Consider the following 24,899-nt stretch of genomic DNA (forward strand, 5'->3'; position numbering starts at 1 on the left):
CTTAGGTAGGAAAGTTACTCCTGCCTTGGAGCAGGTGTAACTTTATGTGGGAGCTTTTGGGAAGGCAATTTCTGTTCTTTTAACATTTTTATTCTGCCTAACAACTAGGCAGATTACATATCAAAAACACACACACATGTTAATATATAAAACTAAACATAAAAATCAATATAAAATAAATGAAACATAGCCAAAGAAATTACACATACACTACACACTGCAACAAAAATCTATGTCCCATATTGACAGTTTCCTATGAAATCAGTTATTCTTCACACACACATACACACTGTAGTAAACTACATATCCCATCATTCTTAACATTTTGACAGCCCATAAACCATACCCCAAAGTGCTACTCTAACCCCCTGTTAAAAAATCCCCCTCCCCTTGAATAAGCAGCTCAGTTACGACTATCAAACATATTCTGCATCAGAAAGAAAGTTTATTGAATTGCAAAGAGAAATAAAACACGCTGTATAGTATGCCTTGCAAAAGGAATCTTTGAGTGACATGAAAATGGAAATAGCGAGGCATTCGGCAGACTGCACAGTCTGAAGCACAGAGAAAGGTTCTTTCTCAGACAATTTCTCATTCATTGCAAAGCTAGAGTCTGATGAAGAGTCTTGCTGTTGGATTCAAGGTATCTTCTCTGCAACCTCTTTGACTGCTGTCGTCACCTGCATGTTTTTTTGTAGAATCTAAAAGATAGTGTCCAAGTTAAAGAATCTTCTAAGAAGATTTTGATAGCTAAATAATGGTTTTATTTATGACAGGAATCACAATTTTGTCTTTGAAAAAGCTTTGAAATGTGGTTTGCAGATTTCACCCTCTTTACAGCTTTGTAAATCATACATTTTGCGTGCTAGTGGTATATTTATGCTCATATAACATTACATTACACTCTGTTCTTGTATTCCACTAACACCCAATGAGTTCAAAGCGGATCACACACAAGAAAAAAAATAGATAAAATGCCTAAAACCATACAAAAATTAAAAGAACTTCTGCAAATAAAATCCAGATTACATCAGTTTAGAAGTGCTAAAATTCTTACATTTCAAGAAATCTGGCTTCATATACAATAGTATATGGCATGCAATGCTGTTGTATTGCTGTGTGAGAATATATTATTACATGGCATGGTGTTGTCACTGGCAATACAGCGTGCTATTGGGGTGGATAACCGATGCCCCTACTATTAATTCAATAAACTCTTTCTCCAGTCTAAAATTATACATGAAATCAATAAGACATAGTTCTAGTGTGGGTTTAAAATAGGTTTGGACAAGTTCCTGGAGGAAAAGTCCATAGACTGCTATTGAGATAGACATGGGAGAACCCTGGGACCAGTAGCATGAATTTTGCTACTTTTTGGGATTCTGTCAGGTACTTGTGAACTGAATTGCCAACTGCTGGAAGCAGGATACTGGGCTAGATGGACCACTGGTCTGACCCAGTATGTCTATTTTATGTTTTTTTGCTCTTATGAGGATGTGGAAGTAGAATCTGGATATTGATGTTACCTTTTAAGAGCTCATTGAGTATGTTGATGATCTGTACGTTGTTGATGAACTTCTGCAGAGGAAGCACATAGATATAATTTTACTGATTGTGAATTTCAGACAAAAAATACTCCAGTATCTGAGAAAAAATATCTTGCATGCTCTCTGAATGCTTGATCACAGAGGCTCTGGCTGTACTGCATACGGCATAAGCTCCAGTTGACTCACAGAAACAGAAGCCTTCACGGCCACCTTGCTAATCTGCTACGTGCAGGATGTCAGACTCATAGAAACAGAAGCCTGCCCTTGCAGATCAGCAACTCGGCCACGCAGGCTATTCTATAAACCACATCTAACTTTAAGCGCAGCTTATAGAGTAGCACTTTTTTGGTACCCGTTTTTTCAGCACTATATATAGAATTCAATCCTATATACTCAAAATATTATATATATATATATATATATATCAGGCCTAAAAAAATCAACGCATTTTACTGCATGCCCTTTTCCCCTCGCATTAAACAAAGATCTTTTTTGCAGATGTGGTAAAAACTGGCCCGGTGTGCACCTACTACATGTGCCTACACTGATACTCTTTTATTTGCTGTATTGTTGGATTCTCAAGCCCATTTATGTGCTATTTCCATCAGTGCCTGAGATAATTGATATTGAGTCCTGAAGAAGGCGCGTTAAGCACTGAAATGCAGGACTCAAGTCTTTGGATTTTTGTGTGAGAATCAGAGGTGTAGCCAGACTTCGGCGGAACGGGGGTCCAGAGCCTGAGGTGAGGGGGCACATTTTAGCCCCCCCAGGTGCTGCCGTTCCCCCCGCCATTTTTTTAAAACCACCATTTTTGACCCCCCCTCCCCCCGCCATTTTAGACCCCTCCCGCCGCCACCACCACCTTTGACCCCCCCCCGGCGCCAACCCTTTAAACCCCCTCTTCCCGCTGCCATCAACCCTTCCCCGCTGCCGCTGTCGGGTACCTTTGCTGGTCCTCTTCTCTGGCATGGCCGTGTTGCTGATCTGCAAGGGCAGGCTTCTGTTTCTGTGAGTCTGACGTCCTGCACATATGCGCAGGACGTCAGACTCACAGAAACAGAAGCCTTAACGGCCGCGTTGCTAATCTGCTACATGCAGGATGTCAGACTTACAGAAACAGAAGCCTGCGCAGCCATGTTGCTAATCTGCAAGGGCAGGCTTCTGTTTCTGTGAGTCTGACGTCCTGCATGTACGTGCAGGACATCAGACTCACAGAAACAGACGTTTGCCCTTGCAGATCAGCATCGCGGCTGCGCCGCAGAAGAGGACTTTGGCTGGCGGGGGTTGGGGACCCTCGCCAGCAAAGGTACCCGACGGTGGCAGGGAAGGGTTGGCAGCGGGGGGGCAGGGCCAAATCTACGGGGGCCCATGCCCCCGTGGCCCCACGTAGCTACGCCCCTAGTGAGAATAAACCTGCTATTTGGATATTCATCTAGTCTACCCCCTATGCTAAGGAATTGCATCTAACTTTAGGTGCGGTCGTTTGCACCAACTGAAACGTGGTGCAAATGTATGTGGCTAAATTAGGAGCATATCCCTCTTATTCTATAGCAATGTGCGTAAATTCTAGGAACGTCCCTGTTCTGCCCTTGACCCTCCCATTTCTGCATCCCCTTTTTTTACTCACACATAAAATTTAGGTGCGAATCCTGCACCTAAATTTACGCATGTAAATTCCAATTAAATAATTAGTGCCAATAACTGCTTGTTAAAAAGCCAATTATTGGCGTTAATTAGCTCATTATTCAATTTGCGTATGCACATTGGACACACACCCAAATGTGTGCACGCAATTTTGGGGTGACTTTTACAGAATTAGGAGGATAGTATCACATATACTGAGGCCAATATTCAGACCATGGATTTAGACCAGCTAAATTCTGCAGTTGGCGCTAAGCCTGGATATTCAATGCCGGGACATTTCCAGTGACCGGCACTGAATATCCGTTTATTTTTTTTGCGGTTTTAAGATAACTGGATAAGTCAATGTTCAGACTTAGCCAGTTATCTTCAAACCAGCCAAAGATATTCCACTATTTTACGCGGCCAAATATGGCCGCTAAACTCAGTCTAAAAATCGGCAGATACCCGGTTATATCACGCAGTATAACTGGCTAGCCACTAACCGTGGATATTCAGCAGGGGATAGCCGGTTATCCCCCGCTGAATATTGGCTGATAGCCGGTTAAATGTTATGGGGCCCTTTTACTAAGCTGCGGAAAAAAGTGGCCTGCGGCAGTGTAGGCACATGTATTAGGTGCACACAAGGTCTTTTTTTAATGTGAAGAGAAAAGGGCATGCGGTAAAACTGAAACCAGCATGCGTCTAAAAGCGGCCTGAGCCCTTAACGCCACCCATTGATCTAGCAGTAAGGGCTCATGCGCTACACATGCCATGACCGGTCGGCGCAAGCCAACTGCTGATTACCACTGGAAACAGCACGCTTGGGAGGAAATAAATAAATAATTAATCCAGGTGTTACGGACGTGCGCCAAATCTGAAATTACTGTCAGGGAGGCACGCTGGCCTTGCGGTAGTCTCATTTGGGCACATGCTGCACATGCACAGAGCCTACCGTGGCTTAGGAAAAAGGCCCCTATGTAACCGGTCAGTAGCCGTTCTGACCAGTTAATTAGCACTGAATTTCAGGGTGATTGTGTTTACCCATTTGGTTTTTGGGCTTACTATTTTAAACCAGGGGGCACATTTTAGCCCCCCCCCCCCCCAACCATTGCCGACACCCCCCGCCCGCCATTGCCGACCCCCTGCTGCCGCTGCCACCAACAACAACTTTGACCCCCCCCTGCTGATGACCCTCTTGACCCCCCCCCCCTCTCGCCGCCCACCCTCTCCCGCCGTCGCTGTTGCCTACCTTTGCTGGCAAGGGACCCCCAACCCCCGACAGCAGAGGTCCTCTTCTTCCTTCGTTCTGTTTCTGAGTCCGACGTCCTGCACATTGTACGTGCAGGACGTCAGACTCACAGAAACAGAACGAAGTCTTGCAGATCAGCCAGCAATATGTTTCTGTGAGTCTGACGTCCTGCAGACTCACAGAAACAGAACGAAGCTTTGCAGATCAGCCAGCAACGCAGCCGCTGGCTGATGTGCAAGGCTTTGTTCAGATGTGCAAGACTCACAGAAACAGAACGAAGCCTTCCGCCGGAAGAAGAGGACCTTGGCTGGTGCGGGTTGGGGTCCCTAGCCAGCAAAGGTAGGCGGCAGTGGGGTGAGGGGGGGTCGAGAGGGTCATCGGCACTCGGCAGGGGGATCCAAGGCTAAATCTACAGGGGCCCAGGCCCCCGTGGCCCCACATAGCTACGCCCGTTTTAAACATTTACATACATAATGCAGTCATTAATGTGGGCACCCTTAGTTATACAAAGGTGCACACACATATTTATACCTTCTTTAGAGCAGATGTAAATTAGTGTGTATGAATTTGTATCCTGCTGGGGCCAATTTTATAGACGTACAAAGGTGCCTACATTGCCTTCATAAATAGGCAAGGCATAGGTGTTTTTTTTACATTCCACAAGGTCTAAAACTTCTTCTTCAGAACTACTATTGTAATGCTTATCAAGAAGAAATCAGCATACATTTCTAGTTTTGAATTTCTGATATGTCTTTTTGGAGTCTTTTCTTACCCTCCTTCTCCATCAAGTAGATGTCGGTAAGTCTCAATCTCCTTTTCTAACCGGGTTTTGATGTCCAGGAGCATTTTGTACTCTGAGCTCTGATGCTCCATGTCAGACCGGATCTGAAGTAGCTGCTCTTCTACACTGCTGATTCTTGATTGTAAATTTGCGAGCTGTACACAGAAACGACCTTCTGTTTCCGCCAGGGTGCTCTCCAGGGAGTTTTTCTGGTAAAAGTTAGTAAGAGAGAATATGTTACTCACTAAACAAATTGGAGAAAATATTTTTTCACTCAACATGTAACTAAACTCCTGAATTTATTACCTGAGAAGGTGGTAAACGCAGTTAGCTTAGCAGGGTTTAAAAAAAGGTTAAACAATTTCCTAAAAGAAAAGTCCATAAACCATTATTAAAATGACTTGGGAAAATCCAATGCTTATTTCTGGGATAAGCAGCATAAAATCTGCTTTACTCTTTTAGGATCTTGCCAGATATTTGTGACCTGGATTGGCCACTGTTAGAAACAGGATACTGGGCTTGATGGACCTTCAGTCTGTCCCAGTATGGCAATGCTTATGTTCTTATGTTTTTAAAGGAAAGATTTATGGTTCTACTAGTAAAAAAGGCCCGTTTCTGTCAGAAATGAAACGGGCGCTAGCAAGGCTTTCCTGGGAGTGCGTATGTTTGAGAGAGTGTATGTGACAGTGACTGTGTGTGAGAGAGAATGAGTGTGGGTGGGAGTTTGGGTGTGACAGAGAGAGTGTGTGGGTGAGAATGAGTGTGTGCAAGTGCGTATGTGATCCTGGTTTCTGTAGTTGAGGGGATTTTCCGGGGAGGCTGGCTGTGCCAGGCTATTTGCCATCTGTGCCGTGAGGTCCCTGAGCTATCGTAATGGAGGGTGTCACACTTTCTATACCTCTGTATGTTGTACATAGGTTCCTGCTGTTTCCCTCTGTGTGAGACAGAGGTACCTGGGTTCTGTGTAGAAATGATTCTTCAATTTTTGTGTGAGGCTCTGTGGCAATGGGCTGTCGCTTCCTGCGTGTCTCTGTAGGTTGCCTGGCTTCACAGTTCCTCCATGCTGTCTGGCAAGCTGCTGGCTGTGTTCCGTGTGGGACTGGGCACTGTTAATGAGCGACATGGCGATTGTTTGGGAGGTATGTGCTTGGGGGGGAGGTGGTGGGCGATGCGCTGAGGAGGGGGGCAGGGTGTACTCGTCGCTGTGCTTGCGTCGCGGTTTTGTTTGTTTTTGTACTCCTGCTCCTCCCCCTGTGTCCGTGGTGGTGCTCCCCCCTCCCCCTGCGTCGGTCGCGGTTTTGTGGGCCTTCTGCCTTTCCTGCCCTGCCGTCATCTGTCCATGCGACTTGTGGCTTCTGCCTTTCCGGCCCCGCCGGCGACGTCATCGCAAGAGGTGGGGTTGGATCGCCTGAGCTGTGAGTAGAGCGTTTCTCTTGTGGAGTGTAAAAGTAATCCTCTCCACATCGTCACCCATCCAGAAGGCTCGTCCAATGACAGTATTTCGCCGCGCCTTCTAGGGGAGGTTCGCCCATTGAGGACCTGCCTAACGCGCGGTTCTGCCAGTGGCGGGAGAGGACGCGCCGTCAACGTAATCGTGAGAGGCGGAGAACGCGAGGGCGGAGCTACAGGCAAAAGGCCAAACCGGATATCTCGGGCGCCTCAACATCCGGCTTGAGGCTTCAATGGAACGTTGGAGGTGCCTTTTATATATATATAGATAGATATGGAGGGGCATAATTGAACGAAAACGCCTATCTCCATGGGCGTTTATTTCCGAGAACGGGTCCGTGAAGGGGTGGACCGAACCGTATTTTGGGAAAAAATAGACGCCCATGTTTTATTCAACAATGTGTGAGCTGGGCGTTTTTGTTTTTCAGCGATAATGGAAAATGAAAGCGCCCAGCTCAAAAACGAATAAATCCAAGACATTTATTCGTGGGAGGGGCCAGGATTCGTAGTGCACTGGTCCCCCTCACATGCCAGGACATCAACCGGGCACCCTAGGGGGCACTTTTACAAAACCAAAAAAACAGGTAAAAGAGCTCCCAGGTGCATAGCACCCTTCCCTTGTGTGTTGAGCCCCCCAAATCCCCCTCAAAACCCACTGCCCACAAGTCTACACCATTACTATAGCCCTAAGGGATGAAGGGGGGCACCTACATGTGGGTACAGTGGGTTTGGGGGGGTTGGACGACTAATAAGCATTAAGCAGCACAATTGTAACAGGTAGGGGGGATGGGCCTGGGTCCACCTGCCTGAAGTCCACTGCACCCCCTAACAACTCCTCCAGTGACCTGCATACTGCTGCCAGGGAGCTGGGTATGACATTTGAGGGTGAAAATAAAAAGTTGTGAAACATCATTTTTTTGTGGTGGGAGGGAGTTAGTGACCACTGGGGGAGTCAGGGGAGGTCATCCCCGATTCCCTCCAGTGGTCAACTGGTCATTTGGGGCACTTTTTGGGGCCTTATTCGTGAAAAAACAGGGTCCAGGAAAAGTGTCCTAAATTCTAGCTAAAAACGCATACTTTTTTCCCATTATCGGTGAAATGCGCCCATCTTTGTTCGGCAGATAACCACGCCCCAGTTCCGCCTTCGCCACACCTCTGACACGCCCCCATCAACTTTGTCCACATCCGCGACGGAGTGCAGTTGAAAACGTCCAAAAATCGGCTTTTGATTATACCGCTTTATTCGTTTTTGTGAGATAAACGTCCATCTCCCGATTTAGGTCGGAACTTGGGCGTTTTTCTCGTTCGATTATAAGCAGGATGGACTGCTAAGCAGAAAACTGCCATCCCAATTTAGTTCAAAAAAGCTTCATGAGAACAAAAAAACTAAGCTGCTTTCAGTTTTGAATAAATTGGACCAAAAAATTCATCCAGCTGGTTGAATAACGGGATCACGTAATTTCTCTCAAAGGATGCTGGGATCTTATGTCTTTCTTTACTGGTATGGCTGCTTCAGTTGATCGCATCCCAATATATTGAGCTGCCTTCTAATGAAGCATAACCAGACCGTTGCTGCTACAATACAAAGTCTATTTAAAGCACTGTCTGGATACAAAGATACTGAGAAACTTTTGCTACGCAGTTTGCAGTAGCTATGGGACATTTGTTAGTAGCTGCCAAAGAGATTTTTACCTGCTGGATTTTATATGCAGTTTTCAAAAATTAAGAAAACAAATGATATGTGGATCGCACTGATAATTAAGGGGTCCTTTTACAAAGGTGCGCTGAAAAATGGCTTGCGGTAGTGTAGGCGCGGGTTTTGGGCGCGCATAGATCTATTTTTTTAGCGTGCCTGCAAAAAAAGGCCTCTTTTTTTTGCCGAAAATGGACGTGTGGCAAAATCAAAATTGCCGCGTGTCCACTTTGGGTCTGAGACCTTACCGCCAGCCATTGACCTAGCAGTAAAAAATCTGGGCGGTAATGACCTAAGCATGTCAAATGCCACTTGGAGCATGTCCGTTACGTGCACCAGAAAGTAAAAAAAAATAGTTTTCAGATGCGTGTAGCAGACGCGCGCCAAAATTGAAATTACTGCAAGGGCCACGCGGCAACCGGGCAGTAACTCCAATTTGGCATGCGTTCAGCATACGTAGGCGCCTACACGGCTTAGTAAAATGGGCCCTAAGGGTGCTAATGAGTTGCACAGGGCAGCTTCAGTTTGCTGAGCCCGGTTGTGTGATGGTGTTTAGTTCTGCATGCATGAGAGAAGTTTGTTGATTTACATTTTAGAGGAAAGGCACTTCTTGTAAGCCGCTTAATTTAGGATTGATCTGCCTATTGGCTGCATACAAAGATAAGCATACAAATAAAACACTGCAAAGGCTGGCTTCCAGAAGACACTTTGGTGGCTGTTCTGGATTTGGCTTGGTAACAGTTGAACATTATATGATGTTTCTATATGGACTGCTAGGCAGAAAACTGCCATCCCAGCTGAACAGTATATGATGTTTCTTCTATTGTAGGGTTTGAAGTGTTGCTTAAAATGTTGAAACCCCACTGTACCCACAAGTAGGTGCCCCCCTTCACCCGTAAGAGCTATTGTAGTGGTGTACAGTTGTGTGGAGTGGGGTTTGGGGGGCTCAGCACCCAAGGTAAGGGAGTTATGCACCTGGGAGCAATTTCTGAAGTCCACTGCAGTGCCCCCTAGGGTGCCCGGTTGGTGTCCTGGCATGTCAGGGGGACCAGTGCACTACGAATGCTGGCTCCTCCCACAATCAAAGGGCTTGGATTTGGTCGTTTTTGAGATGGGCATACTCGGTTTCCATTATAGCTGAAAACCGGGGACGACCCTCTCAACCTAAATGTTGAGATTTGGGCATCGCCGACCATATTATCGAAATGAAAGATGGACACCCATCTTGTTTCGACAATATGGGATGCCCCGCCTCTTCATGGGGACGTCCTCAGAGATGGGCGCCCTTAGAGATGGTTGTCCCAGTTCAATTATCCCCCTCCAAGACTTCAGCTGGCAGGGGTTGGGGACCCCCACCAGCCAAGATGTACAGCAGATGCAGTGGGCGGCAGAGGGGGGATGGTGAGGCGGCAGAGGGGCGGCAGTGGTGGGGCAGCAACCTAAATGTGCCCCCCCACCTCGGGCTCTGGCCCCCTTCCACCTCGAGGTCTGTCTATGCCCCTGCCTTAGTGTGTGGGGAAAAATCTGTGTAAGGCCACGTTATGCCATAGCTTAGTAAAAGGACCTCTCAATGAATAGAAGATGCAGACAGATTGTCATAGAGCTTGCATAAGAGGTCTGCAGACAATGACACCCCCAGATTGCTTGCAGATTACCACACCAGTCAGCAACGTTTTGGCAGCTTGCTCTCTAACAGATCATCTTGACAGAAGTAGTGATAGACATTTGTATGCAGAACAAGATGTTGCCTACCAAGGCCAGCTGAGACTGTAGCTCTATCTCCAGACTCTGAAGGGTGCGCCTCAGATCCGTGATCTCAGTTTTGCTGGACTGCACCTGCTCCACGCCAGCGGAAATCTCCTTTTTCAGTTCTCGGCTCTGAAACAACAATGAAAGTCAGATTCAATCCTTTTGTACTTGGGGGAAACAAGAGAATGCATTTTCAAGCTTTCTCTGCTGGAGTTTATCTCCTGAGCAGTTGCCAAAGTCAGAGGGTCAAAGCGCGTGTGATGTTAAGACAAAATTGTAAAAGGAATTCTGGTCACCGCATCTCAAGAAAGATATTATAGTGGAATTAGAAAAAGTACAGAGAAGGGCAACGAAAATGATAAAGGGGATGGGACGACTTCCCTATGAGGAAAGCCTGAAACGGCTTGGGCTCTTCAGCTTGGAGAAAAGACGGCTGTGGGAGATGTGATAGAGGTATATAAAATACTGAGTGGAGTGGAACGGGTAGATGTGAATCACTTGTTTACTCTTTTCAAAAATACTAGGACTAGGAGTATGCAATGAACCTACAAAGTAGTAAACTTAAAATGAATCGTGTAATTAAACTCTGGAATTCGTTGACAGAGTTAGCTTAGCAGGGTTTAAAAAAGGTTTGACCAGCTTCTTAAAAGAAAAGTCCATAAGCCATTATTAAAATAGACTTGGGAAAATCCACTGCTTATTTTTGGGATAAGCAACATAAAATGTATTGTACTGTTTTGGGATCTTGCCAGGTACTTGTGACCTGGATTGGCCTCTGTTGGAAAGATACTGGGCTTGATTGACCTTTGGTCTGTCCCAGTATGGCAACACTTATGTACTTATGTAGGAAATTAGTTAGCTTATTCACTTTGGTCTGTACTGGTCACGCAGGAATCAAGCAATGTTACTGGCAGAAAAACCCTCAGAAATCAATATATTTGGTTGATACCAGGCTTATAGTTGTGTACTGCACTTTGTTTGCACCTAGATTTTCGTGTCAATCCAGTTGTAAAGATATTTTGGCCATGGTACCCTTATAAGCCCATTTATGAGTGAAACTTCAATGCTCAGTCAAGAATAACGCAAACTTAAAATGACTTTAGGCTGCTTGATTTTGATACCTGTTCAAGGAAGCGGGCCTCAGCCTCTTTGCGATTCTGCTCTGCCAAGGTCTCGTACTGTGCTCTCATGTCATTCAGACGCTTTGTTAGGTCAATCCCTGGAGCAGCATCCATTTCTACACTGACTTCACCAACAGTTGTACCTGTCAGAGATTTCATCTCCTGGAAGGACATGAGACAATTGGAACATCAGCATGGTTAAAGACTCAAGTGTTAGTATTTTGAAGGTCATACATTTGCTTTGAGTCTAGAAATACATTCTTGAATTGAGTACTGTGTTTGTTTGTTTGTTTATTTATTTATTTATTTATGCTGGCCATCAAAAGCACCTATGCAGTTTACAACAGTAGAACAAAATCCAGAAGAGGAGAGGACAGAAATGGGAGGGAAAGAAGAGGGGTGAGAAAGGGAAGAGAGAACAGGCAGAAGAGTTTTGGGTGGGTGGGGTTGGGGGAATGCTAGTACTACTTAGAATTTTTATAGCGCTACTAGACGTACACAGCGCTGTACACTTGAACACGAAGAGACAGTCCCTGCTCGACAGAGCTTACAATCTAATTAGGACAGACAAACAGGACAAACAAGAGATAAGGGAATTACTAAGGTGGGGATGATATAATATGGGTACTGAGCAAGTGAGGAAGGGTTAGGAGTTAAAAGCAACATCAAAAAGGTGGGCTTTTAGCCTAGATTTGAAGATGGCCAGAGATGAAAGCTTGATTTACCAACTCAGGAAGTCTATTTCAGGCATATGGTGCAGCAAGATAGAAGGAACAGAGTCTGGAGTTAGCGGTGGAGGAGAAGGGTGCAGATAAGAGAGATTTACCCAGTGAACGGAGTTCCCGGGGAGGAGTGTAGGAAGAGATGAGAGTGGAGAGGTACTGAGGAGCTGCAGAGTGAATGCAGGCCTCGCAGAAAACATGGATTATAAGGAGTGATTTGAACATAAGTAAGGAGGAGTCAGTTCTGAGAATAGATGGGAGAGAAAGTTTGAATTTAGGACCAAGGTAGCTGAAGGCCGTTTCACAGGAAATGGTGAGACAAAGGGAAGCGAATGAAGGAAAGGCAAGGAGATTACTGTTAGCAGAGCATAGAGAGTGGGATAGGGTGTATGGAATCAACAGGATTTTTATGGATAGTACAATCATGTCTACAAAAGCCCAGATTTCCCTTGTTTGCATGCAACTTTGCTACCTATGCAAATGAGATGGGTAGAGAAACTGCAGGCAAAATTTGCATCCAGGATGGCCGTAAAAGATACCTACACCTCAGTTGTGAAATTTCTACACGCAGGTTTTTTATGTGAAATTCACACAGAGTAGACCATGTGGGAGTGAAATGAACTTTGGGAGGATGTTATGTAAAGTGAATTATCTGGGTAGCAGCACCTGATACTTAGATAAGCAAAACTCACTAGGCCAAGCAGTGATGTTAGCAGCATTAGTCAAATAATGACCACCTCAGCACTTTCTGGATAGTGCGGGGCAGTCTGGGGACAGAGCTGAAAGTTATCCAGGTATCGTTGATATTTAGCGGCAGTGCTTTCTGCCTCGCCTCACCCCATGCTTGGAATAAACTCCCTGAGCCCATATGCCAGGCCCCCTCCCTGCCCATCTTCAAATCCTTGCTCAAAGCCCACCTCTTCAATGTCGCCTTCGGCACCTAACCACTACACCTCTACTCAGGAAATCTAGACTGCCCCAACTTGACATTTCATCCTTTAGATTGTAAGCTCCTTCGAGCAGGGACTGTCCTTCTTTGTTAAACTGTACAGAGCTGTGTAACCCTAGTAGTGCTTTAGAAATGTTAAGTAGTAGTAATAGTAGTATTTGGATAACTATCCAGGCAGTGGCGTTCCTAGCCTCGACAGCACCCGGGGCGGATTGCCGATGCGCCCCCCTCCCGGGTGCAGCGCCCCCCCCCCCCCCCCCGCGAAATGACACCCCCCGGGTGCACGCCGCTGGGGGGGGGGGTTGCCGCAGTGCACGCCTGTCTGCTCCCAATTCGCTACGCTCGCTAAATTCTCTCGTTCGCTGCAGCTCCCTCCCTCTGCCCCGGAACAGGAAGTAACCCCACCGCCCCCCACTTGGTACGCCACTGTATCCAGGCAAGTTAGGGTAGAGAAATAGCTGCTCTGTCTTGCCTAGAAAGTTAGCTGGGTATCAGTCCAGAATGTCAGGGGTACCTAATAGCTTCTGGCGGCCCACTGAATACCCGGATATCCAGGTGTGCAGGTAGGATCTGGGACCGAAAATCAAGGTATAGAAAAGCCCACTGGGGTTGATATTCTTATAAAATGGTGAGCACTGCAGGTCTACTATTACCCCCATGAATTGGTTTTTGCAAATAGGGCTTCAAATGGAAAAATGCAAGACCACCATGTCATTTTATCTTTTAAGCATATATTGTGACATTTTCATGCTTTTTTTCATCATGGAGATCCACTTGTGAAAATTGTCACAAATTTCACACTTCCACTACAAAGTGGCCTAGTGGTTAGGGTGGTGGACTTTGGTCCTGGGGAACTGAGGAACTGAGTTCGAGTCCCACTCCAGGCACAGGCAGCTCCTTGTGACTCTGGGCAGGTCACTTAACCCTCCATTGCCCCATGTAAGCCGCATTGAGCCTGCCATGAGTGGGAAAGCGCAGGGTACGAATGTAACAAAAATAAAATAGATACTATTGGAGATTCTACATGGAATGTTGCTATTCCACTAGCAACATTCCATGTAGAAGGCTGCGCAGGCTTCTGTTTCTGTGAGTCTGACGTCCTGCACATACGTGCAGGACGTCAGACTCACAGAAGCAGAAGCCTGCGCGGCCACATTGGTGATCTGCAAGGGCCGACTTCTACATGGAATGTTGCTAGTGGAATAGCAACATTCCATGTAGAATCTCAAATAGTAGCAACAGTGGAGGAGTGGCCTAGTGGTTAGGGTGGTGGACTTTGGTCCTGAGGAACTGAGTTCGATTCCCACTTCAGGCACAGGCAGCTCCTTGTGACCCTGGGCAAGTCACTTAACCCTCCATTGCCCCATGTAAGCCGCATTGAGCCTGCCATGAGTGGGAAAGCGTGGGGTACGAATGTAACAAAAAAAAAAAAACAACCACACAATGCGATTCCAAATCATTAGAGGTTTAGTTCATAAAAGAGGCCGTTTTTGTATTTCTGTCAAGCAGAAGGCCGCTTTACCTCCTCGTGGTTCTTCTTCAGGAATGTCAGCTCCTCCATCTGGCTCTCAAGCTGCATCTCCAAGTCAGACTTAGACAGGGTCAGCTCATCCAGGACTCTGCGCAAACCGTTGATGTCAGCCTCCACGCTCTGGCGCAGTGCCAGCTCATTGTCATACCTGAGGAAGAACACATTGAATGTTCAAAGGAGTGACAAGGACATTCTCGCATCTTCAAGCAAAACTATGCAAAACCATCTAAATCAACATCATATTAGTATTCTTTTGATTGTTGACTAAATTTTGTTTATGTGAATAGATATAGCCATAGAGGGGCCGATATTCGGACCCCGGAAGGTAGCCAGGCTGCCTCCCATGGTTGGCGCTGAGCCTGGATATTTAATGTCGAGCTGTTTCTGGTGACCGGCATTGAGGTTCTAGGTGAGTTCTCACCAGACAGTTCCCACCCACCAATTCCCACCTGGAAAATTCCCACTTAGGATAATTTCCATTGAACCAATTCCCACCACACCAGGGAGGACAATTCCCACCCATAACCCAAAAAACACACTAAGACAAATAATATCCCTCCCTTTTCTCTTCCACATCATTTGGGGAGCCAATACTCCCTCACACCCCCCCCCCCACAACATTATCTTTTACACATCCCTTTCCCCTTCCAGACATGCAGTTCATGTGGGGGGTCAATGTCCCCCTACACCCCGCAAATTAGGTTTGGTGTAGAACGAGTAGAAGCAAATCAATCTTTTACTCGTTCCAAAATTTCAAAGACTAGGGTACACTCCAGGAAGTTACATGGAAATACTTTTAAAACAAATAGGAGGAAATACTTTTTCACTCAACAACTAGTTAAGCTCTGGAACTCTTTGCTGGAGGATGTGGTAACAGCAGTTAGCGTATCTGGGTTTAAAAAAGGTTTGGACAAATTCCTGGAAGAAAAGTCCATAGTCTGCTTTTGAGACAGACATGGGAAGCAACTGCTTGCCCTGGGGTTTGTAGTATGGAATGTTGCCACGATTTGGGTTTCTGCCAGGTACTTGTGAAAAACAGAATACTGAGCTAAATGGACCATTGATCTGACCCAGTTTGACCTCTTATGTTGTTATGCTCTAACCTAATTAATGTTTAATCTGGGATCTAAATGTCATAAATAAGTACATAAATAAATAGATAAGTACAAAGTGTAGTTCATGTTGGGGGAGAGGCAATGCCCCCCGACACCCCCCCAAACTAGGTTTCAACCTAATTCAGCCCATCAAAATGACACACTGATTACGATTTATAACAAATTACTACTCTACCTATGGTTATCAATAGAAATCAAACAAAATAAAACATGGAAAAGAAAATAAGATGATACCTTTTTTATTGGACATAACTTAACACATTTCGTGATTAGCTTTCGAAGGTTGCCCTTCTTCGTCAGATCGGAAATAAGCAAATGTGCTAGCTGACAGTGTATATAAGTGAAAACATTCAAGCATTACTATGACAGTCTGACAGGGTGGGAGGATGGGGGTGGATAGGAGGTATGCATGGGGACATCAAAGCATATCATTGATATTCTAACAGGATGGGTGTGGATAGGTGAGGGGAGAGTGATCAACAGAGACATACAGCTTTATGGTTTATAATGGGCTAGGAACCCCAGATCCTTGTTAAGTCCTTTCTGTTGGGTGTTAAAATATTCAGTCATTCTGACTTCAAAGGTCTTACGTTCTTGTATGGTTTTAAAGTTACCTTTCAGGATTCTCACTGTGAAGTCACTGGTACAGTGTCCTGGTCCTGTAAAATGCTGACCAACAGGGGTGGGAGCCCTACTGGCACCAGTATTGTTCATGTGATGTCTATGTAAATTGAATCTTGTCTTAAGCATCTGGCCTGTTTCTCCAATATAGCATCCTTCGTTACATTTTTTACACTGAATGATATATACCACATTGGAGGATGAGCAAGTGAAAGATCCCTTTATGTTGAATATCTTTCCTTTGTGGATGACTGTGGGGTCCTGTGAAATATTTTGGCATAATTTGCAACTGGATAAATTACAGGGACGTGTGCCCTTCTGTTTCTTTTCAGTCTGTGATGGAAGTTTACTTCTGATTAGCTTGTGTTTTAAGTTGGGTGGCTGTCGGAAGGCCAGTACTGGTGGGGATGGGAATATCTCTTTCAGTAATTCATCCTCCCACCCTGTCAGACTGTCATAGTAATGCTTGAATGTTTTCACTTATATACACTGTCAGCTAGCACATTTGCTTATTTCCGATCTGACGAAGAAGGGTAACCTTTGAAAGCTAATCAAGAAATGTATTAAGTTATGTCCAATAAAAAAGGTATCATCTTATTTTCTTTTCCATGTTTTATTTTGTTTGATTTCTATTGATAACCTTAAGAGTGGACTAACACGGCTACCACACTCCTCTACTCTACCTATGAAAAGATATTCCGTTATTTTATGTCCTCTGTGTACATCCGTATGCTGCTCTAACCTCGTTTCAGACGCCATTAAAAAAAAGCACTGCCAGGATTTATGGGATCAGATACAAGAAAGAAACTACAGGCTAGGGAGGATAGGAATTGTCCGGGGGGGGGGGGGGTGTCCTTGGTGGGAATTGTCTCCTTAAGTGGGAATTGTCCGGGAGGTTGATTGTCCTAGGTGGGAATTGTCCCAGGGGAATTGATGGGTGGGAACTGTCCGGGAGGTTGATTGTCCTAGGTGGGAATTGTCCCAGGGGAATTGATGGGTGGGAACTGTCCGGTGGGAACTGCCCAGGTGGGAACTCACCTGATACCGGCATTGAGTATCTGGGTGTTTTTTAGCTGGTTTCAGCTTAAACGGCCAAGTTGATATTCAGCACTGGCCAGTTAAGTTGAAACTTAGCCGGCGATGCACTGAATATCGACAGATAACCAGTTATATCATGTGATATAACCGACTATTCACTAAGCACTAACTGGTGATATTCAACGGGAGATAGCCAGCTATCTCCTGCTGAATATCGGCGGACAGCTAGTTAAGTACCATTTAACTGGCCAGGAGCCATTCCTGGCTGGTTAAATGGTTTTAAATATTGGCCAGAGAGATATCAGTAGATATATGTTTAACTAAATATATTGGAGTTTCATAGTGAATGTATTCAAAGAGGAGTATAACATATGTCTTTTGACATCCATTTGACATTATGGGTGTAAATTCTATTTAGGCGTATGGAAGGTGCCTATGCAGTGCTGATTCTATATAGCAGAGATTTTCAACCTTCTTTTGTCTCACGGCACACTTACAAGGTGCTAAAATTGTCAAGGCACACCCTCAAACATGGTCCAACATTTTATCTTCTACCCCACCCCCACACATGGTCCAGCATTTTACCTTCTCTCCCCCCCCCCCATCCTCACAAATAGTCTAGCATTTACCTTCTCTTCCTCCCCCAGCCTCACACATAGCCCAACATTTACCTTCATTCCCCCCTCTCAAAAATAGTCCCGTATTTACCTTCTCTTCTCCCCATCCTCACAAATACTGCAGCATTTACCTTCTCTTCCCCCCCACCCCACCTCCACAAAATAGTCCTGTATCTCTCCCTCCTATCCCCTTTCCAGCTGGCAACCAGGCATCTCCCCTTGTCTCTCTTGACCCCCCTCCCCCCCCCCGTGTACCTTTTTAAACGTTTTCTTGTCTCCAGAGGTCGACAGCAGCGAGCAGCGATTCATTCAACCTTCTCTCGCCAACCCTGGAGCCTTCTATCTGACGCTTCCTGTCTATGTGGAAGCAAGATGTTACATCGGAGAGAAGGATCTGGGGTTGGTGCGATCAGGCTGTATGAATTGCTGTTCTCTGCCACTGACCGCTGGAGACAAGAAAACGTACTCCATTCTGGCACAAATTAATTGGCCCAACTTCTGCGACACACCTGGGGATCAGCCGTGACACTCCAATGTGCCATGGCACCCTGGTTGAACAATGCTGCTATGTAGGAAAGAGTTGCCTACTTTGCATTATAGAACACATGAGTAACAGGTGAAATACACGCCTAGAATTCAAGCACAAGCATTTATGCCAGTAATAGGGCTGTTGTAAGTGTTTGCACCTCTAAATAATGCATGCATAATTTGTGCATAAATGTTATTACCTGTTTTGTAGAATTACCATCTATGTGGTTAATTTTAAAAGGCATTTACATATATATTAACAGCGTTTTACATGCAGGTGTGGTTTTTATCTGAAATCGCCTGGAATATATGCTCTTAAACCGATGCATATGCACATTATGAGACGGGACATATTTGTTTTGTGTCGTTTTCCATGTCATTTTCAGGAATTTTTCATTTCCTATGGGTTTTCTTGGCCATGTTGTCATTATGTCATTGAGAGTGTGCCCTCTTTGCAAAGAGGGCATACTCTTTCCTGATAGTACACGCACACGTGATGGTTCATGCATGCTTAGTGGTTTGCACATGTGTGCCCTGTCAGGAAAGAGTGTACCCTTTTTGCAAAGAGCCTTCAATATTATTGGCAAATGAAAAACGCAAAGAGGGCACTTTCAATATGACATCCAAATCCGATTTTGGACGTTTTGCAAAAAATGTCCAAAAATCCAGGGCCAAACATGGCCATTTTTGAACCTGAAAAACGTCTATCTTTTTGGTTCATGTTAGATGTTTCTGTGCTCAGTGCATCTTTCTTTAAGGGCCATTTTCAAATAAAAAATGCCTAAAGGAAAAACGCACAAAAGCAATCCACTGGGATGTCTGGGGGCCAGCGGTCTTACTAGTCTGCCCACACAGGCATCCCAGCAAAGCAGTGGGTCAGCCTAGGGGGATTTGCATTGAACTTCACATAAAAGGTCCCAGATACACATCATATCATAACCCCCTTATATTGTATGGTGAGCCCTCCAGGAATAGCAAAAAATGTACTGTACCCAACTGTACACCATTACAATAGCCCTTATGCTTGCAGGTATCACCTATATGTGGGTTCAGTAGGTATTTTGTGGGTTTTGGAATGCACGTACTTTCCACCACAAGTGTACCAGTTAAAGTGGGATATGGGCCTGGCAGGGGCATAGCCAGACACCCAATTTTGGGTGGGCCTGGGCCCAAGATGGGTGGGCAGAACTCCGCCTTGTCCCACAAGTGATTTGGTCCTCCCTCTCTCGCCTGCATTCCATATGGTCTTTCAAACATCCCCCTCTCCCGCATATCTTTTAAACAGCAGATTTTCACTAGCAGCGAGCAACAACTAATACACACTGCTCATGTTAGCCCCTCAGCCTTCCCTCTGATGCAACTTCCTGTTTCCGCATAGGTGGGAAGACATCAGAGGGAAGGCTGTGGGGCCGGTGCAAGCAGTATGTATCAGTCGCTGCTCGCTGCAGGCAAAGATCTGCTATTTACATGGTATGCAAGAGGGACAGTTGTTGGGAGTTTTTGGCTATCCCTTCCAGCCACATCATAGGTGTGCTGCTACTAGGTGGGCCTGAGCCCAAAGTGGATGGCCCTTGTCTACACCACTGGGGCCTGGGTCCCCTTCTCTATAGTCCACTGCACTGACCACTAGGCCATTCCAGGGACCTGCTTCCTGCTCTAAGAGGAATGGTCATTATATCTTCTGTCATAGAGCCTGATATGTACTGTCACTTGCACTTCTTAGGGGGCTGGAAGGGATTAAGGGATGGTCATGCCTTTGTCCTTCCAGTGTTCATCTAGTCAGTTTGAGCACCTTTTTGGCACTTTAATCATTACTGAAACTGGTCCAGCCAGTGGCATACCAAGGGGGGGGGGGGGCGGTGGGGGCAGTCCGCCCAGGGTGCACACCGCTGGGGAGTGCCGCGGCGCGCACCTGCTCTGAGTTCGCTGACTTTGCGCGTTCACTGCAGCTCCCTTTGCCCTGGAACAGGTTACTTCCTGTTCCGGGTCAGAGGGAGCTGCAGCGAATGCAAGAAGTCAGGAAACTCTGAGCAGGCGCGCGCTGCGGCATCCCCCCCCCCAGCGGCGTGCACCCGGGGGGGTCCGCGCAGCATCGGGGGTGGGTGCTGCACCCGGGGGGGTCCGCGCTGCATCGGGGGGGGGGTGCTGCACCCGGGGGGGGGGTCCACACTGCATCGGGGGGGGGGGGTGCTGCACCCGGGGGGGGGCGGGGCACCGCCCCGGGTGTCCGCCCCCCTAGGAATGCCACTGGGTCCAGCTAATAATGTCTTATTTTTTGCCCCAGATGTTTTTAACAATGTTTCATTATTGCAGTAAAATGTCTAAATCAGAATCCCGCCCTAGTCTCGCCCAAAACACACCTCCAACACTCCCTCTTGAGATTTAAGAGAACTGCAAAATGAGTTTTGAAAATAGTGATTTGGACATTTTGGCGAAACAATGTCCGTCTGCTGCTTTGTGCTGTTTTCTTGGACATTTTTCTGTTTTGAAAATGAGCCCCAACATGCATTTATTTCTGCTTGTTTTCACTTGTGAACGACATACAATATGTTGTTCAAGGTTCAACTTTAATACACTGCAAATCAGTAACATCATAAAATTAAGTATAAAGATAGAAAAGAAAAGAAAAGGAGAGGGAAATGCACATAAGGATGCTAGGTCACAAATTCTTACATAATAAGGAAAAGGGATAGAGGGACGGGAAATAATTAACCGTAAGAGAAACAAAAGGAGGGGAGGGAGTGACAATAAAAAGGGCTACATATCAGAACATAATTGTTCGCCACCCAGGGCGGGTCGCCGCTGTGCCCACCCCGACGCGTCTCTCCCACCAGTGCGCCACATCCCCAAAGTGTGTCACATCCCCTCCTAGCAAGGAGGTTCGCGGAGCAGGCACTCGGCTATCGGCTCTGTCAGTCCCCTGCCCCGGAACAGGAAGTAATGTCAGAGGGGGCAGCGGACTGGCAGAGCCGGCAGCCGAGTGCCTGCTCTATGCACCCTTTTGCTGCCTGCACTCGGGGTGGACCGCCCTCACCGCCCCGCTCTTGTTATACTACTGAGCCATATTGGGTCAGACCAGTGGTCCATCTAGCCCAGTATCCTGCATTCAACAGTGGCCAATCCAGGTCACAAGTACCTGGCAGAAACCCAATCATTTTATCTAATCTGCATGGAGACCTCCCCAAGAGTGAAGTACATATTTTACAAAATATATGCATATGCCCACAAAATAAACTGGCAAACTTGTGTATGCCAAAGTGCAGTTATAAATGTGTGGTATATGTCCCATGAGGTCATTTTCAAAGTGAAACTGTGCAAACTTGTAGCGCTATAGAAATGATAAGTAATAGTAGTAGTAGTCAGTGGTGTAGGAAGGGGGGGGGGGGCGGTGGGGCGGTCTACTCGGGGTGCATGCCGCTGGGGGGGGGGGGGTGTCGTCTCCGTTGGTTCCTTGCTCCCTCTGCCCCGGAACAGGTTACTTCCTGTTCCGGGGCAGAGAAAGCAAGGAACCAATGGAGCCGACGCAGCTCCCAGTGACGTGGACTCAGGGGCGGATCGGCCCTCCCGCCTGCCCCTCGCTTCTAAAGTAAGTAACAGTGTGTTCCGGGGGGGGGGGGAGGGTGCACACCGGAGGGAGGGGTGTGCGCCGAGGGGGGGCGCCGTGCTGCACCCGGGGGGGGGGTGCGCAGAAGCGACTCGCCCCGGGTGTCAGCCGCCCTCACTACAGCACTGGTAGTAGTACTTCACTTTCCCCTTTTAAAATTGGTGTAACTTAAGCACTTACCTGCCTCTGTATAAAATTATCCCCTCCGCAAGGGATTCTCAATCCAGTCCTCGGGACATATCAAGCCAGTGTGGTCCTCAGGATATCCACAGTGAATAAACATGATATAGATTTGCCTTCACTGCCCCCAGTGCATGCTAATCTATCTCATGCATAAACATTGTGGATATCCTGAAAACCTGACTGGCTGAATGTGCCCTGAGGACTGGATTGAGAATCTCTCTTCTATTTGAAGTAAAAAAAAAATCAAACAAAACAAAAAACATATAGTTAAAGACAAAATACTCTAAACACGGGCAAATTTGATCCATGTTACAATATCTTACCTATCATCTCTTTCATTAGCATCTGAGAATTTTTTTTCCATTTCCAGCTTTCAATGAAATCAGTGCACTGAATACAGCAGTGTTTGGAATATAACCATTGACCAGTATCTGTTCTGTTTAACAAGTCACTCTACTCACTTCAGCCTGAAGTCATCGGCTGCCATCCTGGCGTTGTCAATCAGTAGAATGATCCTGGCATTGTCTATGTTGGCTGCAATGATCTGGGGAAGGAGGATGTATAGAGAGTGATGTAAACCTTGTATTCAATCTTAAACTGCATTCTTTTGTCTATGCTAAATGATGACACATCAGAGACTAGGTAGCAATCAGAACTTGGATTTTAACTTCACAAATAAATGGCAAATGCAGTGGAAAGAAACAAATATTCTCTGTTTTTACCTCAGCCTTGTTTTCCTTGACCTGAATGAGCAAAATCTATCGATATGATATGCATTTCTCATGGCAATACATACTTGCATTAAAACAGAAAAATATTCAACCTCTACAAATACAGTGGATGGACTCTTTACTTACTGATTCAGTCTGTCTATAGATTTTACATTGATTACTCAGAGAATTATTAGAAAAACAATTAGGTTCTTACCTGGTTCTTTAGGTCTTCAATCATCTGGTAATATTTGCTGTAATCACGAGCTGGCCCACCAGTGATCCCTCCATGGCCGTGCTTCTGATACCACTCCTTGATTTTCTGCTCCAATTCTGTGTTTGCCTCCTCCAAGGCACGCACCTTGTCCAGGTAGGCAGCCAAACGGTCATTGAGATTCTGCATGGTTTGCTTCTCATTACCAGAGAGAAGGCTGTCCCCACCAAAACTGACCCCATGGAAGCCAGCACCGGCATAACCGAAGCCACCACCATAGCCATCACTATAGCCTCCACCAAATCCTGTGCCTGAACCGCTAAGGAAACCAGCACTTTGACTACCACCAAAACTACCACCCTTGCCTCCTCCAAAGCCAACACTATAGCCTCCACCAAATCCTGTGCCTGAACCGCTAATGAAACCAGCACTTTGACTTCCACCAAAACTACCACCCTTGCCTCCTCCAAAGCCACCACTGATGCCTCCTAACGATGCACCACTAAAGCCTGCTGTGGAGGAGCCACCATAGTTCTGCACAGAATTTTTCGTTTTGGGAACTGCTAAACTGCTATACGTTCGAAAAGTTGCCATGGTGCTCAGGAAGAGAGGGGTACCCGCCCTATCAACAGTGGAAATGCAGCTGGTCGTAGATGGGACACAACGGTTCAGCCTTTATATAGAGACTCAAGTGGGTGTTTCATTTTCAAATTCTACCTCGCCTTCTAGAAAAATATCTATATTGTGCCAACCAATCTTCTCATACACAAACTATGTGTTGTCGGCAATGCTTATGTGTAGATTTGTCCAGAAATGTTACCCTCTGGGTATAATTACTCATTTAAAAAAGAGGAAATGGGTGGGACGGAGTTAAGCTTTCATTCAGCGTTTGTTCAGTTGCTCTCCATCACTTGAACTGTGCTTAATATTAACTCCCCCATGCTATGTCTCATGCTTTGGCATTCTTGGTAGTGATTGAAGTTGCAAAAGAATCTCTAAGGCTGACAGACAAACCCGCAGCTCTGACTAATCCTACCTCATCTATAAGATGCCAGTGCCCTGAGCAGGTAATAAAAGTTGCTCAGCCAACTTCCTAGTGCTGAAATCTGCTTCCCAACGAAAAGAAACAATACAGTTGATGGAAGAGTGAGACAAGACAAAACCCCGAGTTAGTGGAATTTGAGAGTAGAGAAATTGTTCCAGCTCTCAGGACAAAACGCCTTGATTGTTAATTCAAAGGGTACTTTTACAAATGGCTCGAGCATATAGGGCAGTGTTCTACACCCTCAAGTAAGTGCTTATCACATTACTGATGTGTACACTAGGGATTGGCAGCGAGAACATTTTCGTTTCATGCCATTTCCTTTTTCATTTCTAAGAATGTTCATTGTATTTGTTTTTGTTCGGCCATTTTTTCAACATGGGAGCAAAGTTGTCAAGTAAACACTCTTTTGAAAGAGGGTGCATTATGCGCAATGAGGGCACACTTTCTGAAAGAGTGGGCACTATGGGGTAGATTCAGTAAGTGGCACCTAAAAAACTGGCGCTGAAAAAAACGCTAAGTGCTATTCTATAAGCCGTGCCTAAAGTTTGGTGCAATTTATAGACGAATACTTAAGCGTTATGGTCAAAAGGAAACGTAGGTGCAACGATTTGCACCAATGAAAATGTGATGCAACTACCTGTGCTTAAATTTACATGTGGCACACTGTTATTCTATAATTATGCGCATAATTCAAAGCCACCCCTCCGTTATGCCTCAAAATGCCCATGACCGTCCCCTTTCCATGGCCCCTTTTTTAGGCCATACATAAAATTTAGGTGTAGCTTCTGTGCCCAATTAAACCTTATTAGT

At 45.9% G+C, this 24,899-nt stretch overlaps 1 protein-coding gene across 2 annotated transcripts; it reads right to left on the bottom strand.

The window, feature by feature from the left end:
* Positions 1-425: 425 nt before the first annotated feature.
* Positions 426-23,707, bottom strand: LOC115481828 (keratin, type I cytoskeletal 47 kDa-like). Of its 2 annotated transcripts, XM_030221239.1 has the most exons (9): positions 23,436-23,707; positions 23,048-23,327; positions 22,582-22,664; positions 14,406-14,562; positions 11,213-11,374; positions 10,095-10,220; positions 5,192-5,409; positions 1,527-1,578; positions 426-701 (listed from the first exon to the last, which is right to left on the bottom strand). In XM_030221239.1, the coding sequence occupies exons 1-8, from the start codon at positions 23,636-23,638 to the stop codon at positions 1,530-1,532; spliced, it is 1,278 nt and encodes a 425-aa protein (XP_030077099.1). In that variant the 5' UTR covers positions 23,639-23,707; the 3' UTR covers positions 426-701; positions 1,527-1,529. The 2 variants fall into 2 exon arrangements, with proteins under 2 accessions (XP_030077099.1, XP_030077098.1); XM_030221238.1 differs by having other exon boundaries at positions 23,048-23,707.
* Between the last annotated feature and the right edge of the window lie 1,192 nt (positions 23,708-24,899).

This window comes from Microcaecilia unicolor, chromosome 12, assembly GCF_901765095.1.
Source record: "Microcaecilia unicolor chromosome 12, aMicUni1.1, whole genome shotgun sequence".
Lineage (NCBI taxonomy): Eukaryota > Metazoa > Chordata > Amphibia > Gymnophiona > Siphonopidae > Microcaecilia > Microcaecilia unicolor.

What these genes read in the sequence shown, in the direction of transcription:
- LOC115481828 (XM_030221238.1), bottom strand. Translation starts at nt 23,638, where the DNA reads ATGGCAACTTTTCGAACGTATAGCAGTTTAGCAGTTCCCAAAACGAAA. An exon ending in TTGAAGACCTAAAGAACCAG is followed by an intron (nt 22,665 to 23,047) that starts GTAAGAACCTAA and finishes CTCCTTCCCCAG; the next exon opens with ATCATTGCAGCCAACATAGA. An exon ending in GCCGATGACTTCAGGCTGAA is followed by an intron (nt 14,563 to 22,581) that starts GTGAGTAGAGTG and finishes GTTCTTCCTCAG; the next exon opens with GTATGACAATGAGCTGGCAC.